Here is an 11007-nt window from a genome sequence, read left to right on the forward strand (position 1 = left end):
GGAGGAGGAGGAGGAGGAGGAGGAGGAGGAGGAGGAACAACCACCACCACCACCTGAACCTGGTGTCAGAAGTTTCACACAATGGCCTAGCTGCACCTCCTTTCAGGGTCACCCCTGACAGATGCCTGGCCTCAGGGACTTTCTTTAGTACTCCTTGACTTTAAAGTCAGAATCACATAGCTGAAGGTGACAAGTTCTGCTGCTTGCTAAAGCTGGAACATGGCCCCCTCATTCAATTACAAATTTACCAGCTTTCTGCTTTTGATGGTTACCTTCACTGCCTAATCTCGGCTCTTCTGGAACTTGCTCTGTAGACCAGGCTGGCCTCAAACTCGGAGATTACCAGCCTCTGCCTCTGGAGTGTTGGGATTAAAGGCTTCAAGCTTTTCCTTAATTCCTTTCCACAGATTGGAAATTTAGCTGAGTGGGATCTTGTCCTGAGTTCACCACTCCCTTTATTCCAATTCTTAATCTGTTTATCTCCTTGAACACAGGATTTAGCTCTACTCCATTTTCTGATACTCCTTTTTCTCCTCAAATTTAACATTTTGTAATTTACACTTCTCAGTTTGTTCCTTTTTACTATAGAACTTTAGAGTTACCACTAATAACCATACAACAGAGTCTATATTAGGCTGTTTTGAGATTTTCTCTGTCAACGAAATTATCCAAAACTCTTCACTTCAGCCTCAGGCAAACTCTTGGGACAAGGGCAAAAGGCAGCCACATTCCCTCCCCTCCTCCTTCCTATTCCTCCTACCTTCCCCCAACACCCCTCCCATTCACTCCTCAGAGAAGGTAAGACACATCGCTTTGGGGACGATCCAAGGTCCTTCCTACTGTATCTAGGGTGAGCAAGATATCCATCCAAAGAGAATGGGTTCTAAAAAGCCAGTACAAGCAGTAGGGATAAATCCTGGTGTCACTTCCAGTGGCCCTGCAGTCTGCCCCAGCCATACAATTGTCATCCACATTCAGAGGGTCTAGTTTGGTCCTATGCTGCTTCCTTCCCTGTCTGGCTCCCATTAGCTCAGGCAAACTGTTCCAGTGGGTATCCCCATCACCGTCTTGACCTCTTTGCTCATATTCTCACTTCTCCCACTCTTCAACTGGACTTTGGGAGGTCAGTTCAGTGCTCCGATGCAGGTCTCTGTTTCAATCTGAATGAAAGTTCTATGGTGATATTTAAGATATTCATCAGTCTGACTACAGGGCAAAGCCAGTTCGGGCCCCCTCTCCTCTATTGCTTAGGGTCTTAGCTGGGGTCATCCTTCTAGATTCCTGGTAATTTCTCTAGTGCCAGGTTTCTTGCTAGCCCCATAATGGCTCCCTCAACCAAAATATCTCTTTACTTGCTCTCATCTCTGTCCTTCCTCCATCTCAACTATCCTGTTCCCACAAGTTTCTCTCCCCCTTCCCCTTTTCTCCTCCTCTTCCTCTTCTGCCCTCCCTACTCCCTCCACCTACATGCTACCAATTTTGTCAGACGATGTCTATTTCGCCTTTCCAGGTGGATCTGATTATCTTTCTTAGGGTTCACCTTGTTACTTAGCTTCTCTAGAATCATGAACTATAGGCCAACACAATTACCTTTTTTTCTTTTGGAAGCAGGTCCTAGAATGTATATCAGGATAGCCTCAAACATATAATCTCATGCCTCAGCTTCCTGATTGCTACCATACCTGGCTTAGGATATCATTTTTAAGTGAAAGTACAACAAAGTGTGGTCCTCAGATTTGAGTTCTGGTACACATAGACTCAAAAGTGAATGACAGGACAGGAATGTAAAGGAAAACAAACAAAAGTATTTTCTGCCAAAGAGAAAATTAAGACTTTTCAGTAAATATTAGAATGTTAGGAAAGTTACATGTGACACTGTGAGCGTGACAGTTTCCTAATTCCTACCTCTTCTGATGACTCAGAACTGTACGTAACTCCTGTTCCAGAAGATCAGTCCCCCTCTTCTGGCCTCTGCAGGTTGCACACGATGCACGAATATGCATGTGGGCAAAATAGCCATACACTTAAAATAACACAATTAAAATAATACAAAAAGTAAACAAGATATGGGAAAGCATACACAGCATGAAGAGTCTAAATTGCTTATTCCCTGGCTCTGGGGTGATTGATGTGCTCCTAGCTTTATGTCCATTAGACACAAACTAGAGTCATTTGGGAAGAGGGAATCTCAATTGAAAAAATGTTCCCACCAGACTGGCCTGTGGGCTTGTTTGAGGGACATTTTCTTGATTGATGACTAATGTGGAAGGGCCCAGCTCACTGAAGGTGGTGCCACTGCTGGGCTGGTGGTCCTGGGTTGCTTTTAAAAGGCAGACATGAGGAGAAAGAGGCCACACTCTTCAGTGGCCTCTGCATCAACTCCTGCTTGGAATTCCTGCCCTGACTTTCCTAGACCATAGACTGCAAGTAGTAAGATGATAATAGACTCTTTTCTCCCCGGGTTGCTTTTGTTCATGGTATTTAGCACAGCAACAGAAGCCTTAACACAGGCAGGTGATCTGACTTTGCTATTGAGACAATATCTGAGAATTCTTGAGGTTCCATATTTCATGAAGCTTTCCTGCCTGGTCTGATAGTGATACAAGTCACTCGTCTTCCTGTGTGGACCCCAGAAACTGTTCTGCCTTGTTCTTTCAAACAGCCAGGAGTAACCAGCTTCTTTCACAGATCTTTGGAGCTGTCTTCTCTCCACAGTTGCCTTCTCACTGGTACTGTACCACAAATTCTGGCTACCTTGGCTTCCAAGAACTATGATATCTGTCTTAGCTCAGTGGTAGCAACAGGTTCCACATCATAGTATCTGAAAACTGCTATCAGACTGTGGTGCTTTCTGTCTTGTTTCCCTCTCAGTCCTGTGCTACCTGTTTGCCAACATCTAAGACAAACCTTAACATATATTTCATCAGATCAATTTTTTTTTGGAGGGAGGAAAGTCAGTCAAATCCGTTATGCCATCTGTCTAAAAGTAGAACTAGAACTGTATACTTATTTTTACATTTTGGCGAGAGACAAAATTTTATATTTTTTGCTACATTTCTGACCTCTCAAGTAGACTAGATTTGAGGAAACCCATGTTCATTACTGTAAGCTGGTGGCTGGAGAGTACACAGACTGTGGTAAGGAAGCTATTATTGCTGTTTTGCCAAATGAACATGCTATGACCATTAAAATGCTTTCTAACTATTTATGTTCGTGTTTATCAGTTTGGAGAGAGAAGCTACTCTCAGCAGTGGATGGCAGAATCAAAATTGGTTCAAAGTATTGAGAGTGACTGTTTAACAAGCAGCTGTAAAGGGACATCTGTACCACTGGAAAGCTGTCTTCTCAACCTTACATAGGGCTGCACTCTTGAACTTACAGCAGCTACAATTATGGGCATAACAGTGTCCCTGTCAATATTCTGACAAGGGACACATGACTCCCCTCCCACTGAAGATCTATTTGCAATTATGCTTTTCATCAGTTATATAAACAAAGGATAAGATAAAAGTACCAGCACTCCTGTAAATAACCCCTTACCCCCACTGCTGTGAACAATCCTAATTAAACTCATTGAGTCACACGCAACAGCTAAGAAGAAAATGAGTGGGTTAATCTGATCAAATATATTACACATGTACTCCACCAGGCACATACAGTAGCCAACTATAGCTACTGGAGGGAGGGGTAGTTTTTTGTCAGCTTGACACAAGCTAGGGTCCTTTGGAAAGAGGAAACCTTGGTTGAGACAATGCCCCATTAGTTTGTAGGAAGGCCTGTGGAGCATTTTCTTGATTAATGATATGGGAGGACCCAGTCTACTGCAGGCAGTGCCACCCATGGGCAGGTTCTGGGTTATGTAATAAAACAGGCTGAGCAAGGTCAGCAGTATTCCTTCATAGAGTCTGCATCAGTTCCTGCCTCCGGGTTCCTGCACTGACTTCCCTCCATGATAGTACACTTTCCTTCTTGAGTTGCTTTTGGTCATGGTGTTTATCATAGCATAGAAAACAAACTGGGACTATGTGGGTGTTTCAGTCTCCTTCCCTGCTGCTGAATCTGCCCTTCAAAGTAAGATTGGAAAGAAGAAAGAAAACTTTGCCTGAGCACAATGGAACTAACCAACATTCATTATGTGCTGTTTGCTGGCCCTCAACTAGCGTAGAGGCACACACTTCATACACAGCACTTGGAAGGCGGAGGACAGTTTGGGCTACTGAGCAAGACCTTAACTCAATAAAGAAAGGCAGAGAAAGAGAGAAGGAGACTGAGAAGAAGAGGGAGGAGAGAGAGGGGAAGTGTGGAGACAATGAGAAAGAGAGACTGTCAGAACCAAGAGGAATAAGGAATTTCAGTCCTCATTCAGTTTGAGACTGGAGATGTAACCCTTCCAGGAATACTAGTCTACTGCATGCAAGGCCTTGAATTTCAATCCTCAGTGCTGCAAAAATAAAACAAAATTAAAATTAAAAAATAGAGGAGTCAGATCTCTGTAGATTCAAAGCCAACCAGCCAAATCTACATAGAAAGCTCCAGAATAGACAGGGCTACACAGAACAATCCTGTCTCAAAATAAATAAATACCAATCAACTAAGTAACTAAGACATAACAACTACCCAGTTAACAAAAACAGTAAGGTGTGGCCTGGCAAGGATACACAAGTAGACCACTTACAGAAAAGGAAATGATAAAGTGTGAGAGAAACTAACAAGAGAAGGAAACCTATTTCTGACACAAACCTCCAAGCCACAGAAATGCTGTACCTCCTTACAGTAGAACTGATACTGCAGGCCTGAGACTCGATACAGTCCTGAGTGCTTCTATGTCTGCCCCATCTTCTCACAGAATGGTTTCTGAGAAATAACTCATGTTTGCCAAGTGCTTGGTGACAATAAACTCAAAACAGAATGTTAGTCACAGATGTTAAGACAGGTGCCACATACAAAAGGCTGAGTAGACACCCACTAAATCCCAGTCTCTGAAGCAACACTAAAAAGAATATACCGAACATTAATATCAAACATTTTTTTAATTACCTAAGATGTTAAACAGTAACTTAAACTCTTTACAATAAGAACATGTTGCACAACTTACGATATTTACTGTGAATTTCATCTATCTCCTTCTCTGTCTGGTCCTTTGTAAAAACCATGACCTAAAATAATTTAAAAAAATCTTTAGAATTACATCAAAATGACAAAAATGGAAATCAATGAACAAGTTTCAAAACTTCAAATGTGGTTGCTTAAAACAGAGGAAGCCAATCCGCTTCTGAGTAGCCTGCACGTTTCCTCCAACTATCATGAACAACACAGTCTTACTCATCACTTCTTCCTCATCAGCAGGTTTTTATTTTTGTTAACAAAAAAAGGAACTTTTTCCTCAAACCAAGTAACAATCAAGAAGGAAATCTCACCATGATTAAATACATTTTTTAAACAATATTATAGTGAAATCTGAGAGGTTGTATATGCCCTGGTGTGTGTGCATGTGTGTATGTGCAGGTGTGGATGGATGAGCATGCTCGTGCACATATGAAGATCCTCTGCCTTATTTTCTTGAGACAGGGACAGGGCTTCTCACTGAACCTGGAGCGAAGCTGGTGAGCAGTCGTGGCAGTCTCCTGTCCCCACTCCCCACAGCAATGGAGTTAGAGAACATGCAGCCATATTTGACTTTTTACATGAGTGCTGGAGATTTGAACTCAAGTTCTCAGGCTTATACAGCATGTGATTTTGCCTGCCAAGCCATCTACAGCCTCAGATGTTTATTTATTTGACAAATGTTCATGTTATAAATGAGTAGTTTGGCAGTAGCTGTGGATTTCAGGCCAAGGTGGGATTCATTTGTAGAGAAATTTTAAGTTTTTGTTCTTCCCATAAATAAAAATATCCCAATAAAATGTGTAAAGTATCTATATCCAACTCCATATAGTTGAGAAAAAAATACTCCAAATCAAAACACATAAGCCTGTATCTAGAAGACAAATGGAGGAAAATCATGTCAGGTAATAAATCTCTGATAGTAAAGAATAGTACCCTTCCTTCCACCTTTCTGCATATATAAGGTTTCTCAAATGAAATAGTGTGGATAAATATTTGGTAGAGAAAGAGAGCCAGAACAAAGGAAGGGGAGAATATGAGCAAAGTACAATGATATGAATGTATGAAACACCATAAAGAAATCCACTATTTTGTTGTTACTAAAAACACTAGTTAAAAATTAAGATATATTAAGAAAACAAAGTCAAATTTTAAGCAAATCTGATTTTTTAGTTGTACATGTCATTTCCTCTTTCTGCTTTGAAAACTTGCATGAATCTCCTTTCTAATTCTTGAAGTCTAGTTCATCAATTAAAGTGTGGTTCTGTATTAAGAATATTACATTAGATACATAAAACCCAGGATAGCTAAAACAATTCTGAGTTATAAAAGAACTGCTGGAGGTATCACCACCTCAGGTTTCAAATTGTATTATTATAGAGCTACAATCATTTAAAAAACATGGTATTGACATAAAAAGGCATACTGATTAACAGAATAGAACTGAAGACCCAGACATAATTCCACACACCTACAGACACCTACTTTTTGACAAAGAAACTGAAAATACACATTGAAGGAAAGACAGTATCTCCAACAAACAGTACTGGTCAAACTGTACAGCTGCATGTAGAAGAATAAAAATAGATCCATAGGGGGGCTAGAAAGATGGCTCAGAGGTTAAGAGCATTCCCTGCTCTTCCAAAGGTCCTGAGTTCAATTCCCAGCAACCACATGGTGGCTCACAACCATCTGTAATGGGGTCTGGTGCCCTCTTCTGGCCTGCAGACATACACACAGACAGAATATTGTATACATAATGAATAAATAAATATTTAAAAAAATAGATCCATAGCCATCACTCTGTACAAAATTCAACTCAAAATGGATCAAGGACCTCAATGTGAGACTAGATACACTGTATCTTAAAGAAGACAAAGTAGTGAATAGGCTTGAATTCGCTGGCACAAGAAGAGAATTTCTAAACAGGACATCAACAACAGGCAGTAATAAATGGAACCTCAGAAAGCTAAAAGCTTCTGTATAGCAAAAGACACCATCATTCGAGCGAAGTGTCAGCATACAGAATAGGAAATCTGATAAAGAGTTAGTTATCTAGAATATATACATAAAGAACTAAAAAAAATTCTGCAAATAAAACAAATGGGTTAACCCAATTTAAAAATGGGGTGCAGAATTAATTTTCAAAAGATGAAACACAAATGGCTGACAAACACTTTTAAAATGTTCATCCTTAGCCATCAAGGAAATTAAAACTATTTTGACACTGTCTCACCCCAGTCAGAATGGCCCAAAACAGTAAAAACAAATAATAATACTTGCTAGTGAAGATGCGGGGAAAGGGAACACTTATTCACTGCTGGTAGGAGTGCAAACTGGTACAGACACTACGGAAATCAGTGTGGAAGACCTCAAAAAGCTGAAAATCAATTTACCAGATTCAGCTGTACCCATCTTGGGTATATATCCAAAAAACTCAACTTTCTACTACAGAGGTACTTGCTCATCCATGTTAATTGGGACTCTAGTCATAATAGCCATAAATTGCAGATAGCATAGATCTCCATCAATTGAGAAATGGGATTATTCATCTACTAAGATAACTAAAATAATGAAATTTGCAGGTAAATAGATGGAGCTAGAATCAATCATCCTGAGCGAGGTAACCTAGATCTAAAAAGAAAAATATTTCATGTTTCCTTTTGTATATGGATGTCAGTTTTAGACATGTGTATGTCAACTTGAATAATCTCAGAGGTTAGCTAATAAGGGATCAGGTAGGGGTATAATGTTCCAAGGGAAAGGAAATAGAATACAGTATTATAAAGGGATAAAGGAGAAATTAGGAAATAGGAAGGGGAATGGAAGGGCAGAATAAAGGAGGGATTATATAGAGGGACACCTCAAGTATGATTAATAAAAGCTCAGAAACTGATATAGGTTTCAACCTGAAGATCCAAAAAGCAAAGCAGCCAGCCGTTGGCTCTTACCTCAACCTCAAGTCTGAAAATGGCAATCCTGCCTCCAGGAATCTCAGAATGAGACTGTGTCTGTGAGCTGTCTCTTCCCGTCTTATTATCCTCTCTAGTTCTGGGATTAAAGGCATGTACCACTACCACCTGGTTTCTATGGCAAACTAGTGTGTCTACTGGGATTAAAGGTGTGTGTTGATGCTGCCTAGTCTATAAGGCTTACCAGTGGTGCTGTTTTACTCTCAGATCTTCAGGCAAGCTTTAGTTATTAAAATACAATTGAAATGCGACTACAGATACCTAACACTAAAGGCTCTCTGAAAAGCCATATGGAAATCTACTACTATAGAAGCTTCCTAAAATATATACATATATGAAAGAAATTTAAATGGAGTCAATGCACCAATTAGGCATTTTATGTCACCAAGTAAAACCTCCAGTGACAAAAATAGGTTATATCTTGTTGAATCATGGCCAAAAAATATCCCATAGATACCTCCAAATACAAGCTATTATCAAGGTTATTGGTTATTCTCTATAGCCTGATAGTAAGGCCCTATTATTGACGTCATCAAACATGGGGAAACTGAGCTGGTACCCAACTAGAAGCTTTACCTGATGGGGGAGAGTCTTCTGTTTTGTGTTGATTTCATTGGTTAATAAAGAGACTGCCTTGGCCCTTTAATAGGACAGAAAATTAGGTAGGTGGAGTAGACAGAACAGAATGATGGGAGAAAGAAGCCGAGTCAGGCAGTTCACCATGATTCTCCTCTCCGAGAGAGAAGCACGTTAAGCTCTTTCCTGGTAAGCCACCTCGTGGTGTTACACAGATTATTAGAAATTGGTTAATTGAGATGTGAGAGTTAGCCAATAAGAGGCTGGAACTAATGGGCCAGGCAGTGTTTAAAAGAATACAGTTTCTGTGTAATTATTTCAGGTAAAGCTAGCCGTGTGGAGCTGGGCGGGAACGCAGCCCACCGCCCCACACAACATTTACCCCTACTGACTAGTGTTCATGATACTGGAAAATATTCTTGCATACTACCAGAGGAGAAAAGTAATTATTAGTATCACTCAGCTACAACAGACACCTGCCTGCAAGATATTCTGGCACAATGTTACAGGAATAACCAACTATTCTTATTTTATTGGATTTAAGGCCCATTCCATGAGCTGGAATCCATACCTGTGTCAGGTCAAAAACTAGCCATGGACATAAAGGAAAACCTACTATTATTCTGTTAACGGAACAAAGCAGTAAAATGATTCCTACTGACATACTGCTATACCCATATATCAGAGCATTATTCAATTTTCATCAGAAAAGCTTCTTGTAGTAGACGGTAATTAACAAAAAGATTCACAACTGGACAGTGTTCAGAGAATGAGAGACTGTGGAACATTCAGCCCTAAATGGGACATTTTTATCAAACTCCTCCCCTCAAAGTTCAAGGATCTATATGGGAGAAGTGGAAAGATTTTCAGAGCCAGAGGCGATAAATGACTCCAAAAAAACAATGTCTTCCAGACACAACAGGACGGATGCACATATGAATTCAGAGACTGGGACAGCAGGTACAAGACCTGCACAAGTTCAAACCAGACAAAATTCCCAGCACTGAGAAGGGGAAGTGAACACAAAGGCCCACACCTAACCAAGAAGCTATTTGTAATTGAAATCTGCTGGCAAAGGGAATATCAGGTTTCTTTAATGGAGTGTTGCTGGGTATATCAACCACACTCCAGGGCAGGTCTCATGCCCAGTAGTTGGCCAACACAAAATGGACTCTATGTTTTTTGGGGTTTTTTTTTTTTTTGTTGTTGTTGTTTTTTGGTGCACTTTATTTTGCGAATTTTTGCTTTATTCTATTTCTTTTAGTTTTTTCTGATTTTTGTTGTGCTTCTTGGATTTTTTGTTGTTATTAGAGGAAGGAAAAGAATATGAAGTTGAGTGGGTTAAAAAGTAAGGAGGAGCTGGGGTAAGAAAAAGTATGTGATCAATATATTCAATGAGAAAACATTTTTAAAATAAAAATTTTTAAAAAGAGTATTACATTAGTTGAGAGTGCTGTTGCGCATACCTTTGATCCTAGTACTTGGGAATCAGAGGCAGATAGATAGGTCTCTGTGAGTTTGAGGTCAGCCTGTTCTATACAGTGAGTTTCAGGCCAGCTACAAAGTGAGACCTTATCTCAAAATATGTATATGTATATGTATATGTATATATATATAGTAGAAATAAGAAAGAGGAAGAAGAGGAGAAAAAGGAGAAAAATTATTACATTAAAGGTGCTGAAGCGATAGCTTAAAAGTCAGAAGCATTTGACACTCTTTTAGAAAACCTAAGCTGCTATGGGACAATGGTCTTTTATCCTGTCACCTGTATTATTTTTAATAAAACGCTGATTGGCCAGTAGCCAGGCAAGAAGTATAGGCAGGGTGACCAGGCAGGAAGTAGAGGCAGAGCAACAAGAACAGGGAAATTCTGGGAAGAGTAAAGACTCAGTCTGCAGTCCTCACCCAGACACAAAAGAAGCCAGACACAGAGTAAGCAAGATGTAAATGCCTCGCCAAAAAAAGGTACCAAGCCACGTGACTAACACAGACAAGTATTATGGGCTAATATAAGTTATGAGTCAATAAGAAGCCTGAGCTACTAGGCCAAACAGTTTATAATTAATATAAACCTTTGTGTATTTATTTGGAACTGAATTATGGTAAAACTGGGTAGGACAGAAACCTCTGTCAACACTAAGCTTAGTTCTCAGCACCCTTAACAGTCAACTCACAAGTGCCTCTAACTCCAATTCCTGGAGATCCAACACCCTAGTCTGTCCTCCACAGGAAGACAGGCATACACACACATACACACACACACACACACACACACACACACACACACACACACACACGGTATATATACACATAAATAAAAATACAATCTTAAAAAAGAATATTATATTAAAATTTC

General features: G+C 40.0%; 1 protein-coding gene across 3 annotated transcripts in view; it reads right to left on the minus strand.

Annotated features, from left to right (window-relative positions):
• The window catches only part of Rad18 (RAD18 E3 ubiquitin protein ligase), an 89319-nt gene that overhangs the window by 41920 nt on the left and 36392 nt on the right, over positions 1–11007 (minus strand). For all 3 annotated transcript variants that reach the window (XM_050148476.1, XM_050148478.1, XM_050148477.1), the window contains one exon: positions 5096–5156. In XM_050148476.1, coding sequence (XP_050004433.1) covers positions 5096–5156 — 61 coding nt within the window. The remainder of the gene's footprint in view (positions 1–5095; positions 5157–11007) is intronic.

The sequence above is a fragment of the Alexandromys fortis genome, unplaced genomic scaffold, assembly GCF_014885135.2.
Source record: "Alexandromys fortis isolate MF-2015 unplaced genomic scaffold, M_Fortis_MF-2015_v1.1 scaffold_59, whole genome shotgun sequence".
Lineage (NCBI taxonomy): Eukaryota > Metazoa > Chordata > Mammalia > Rodentia > Cricetidae > Alexandromys > Alexandromys fortis.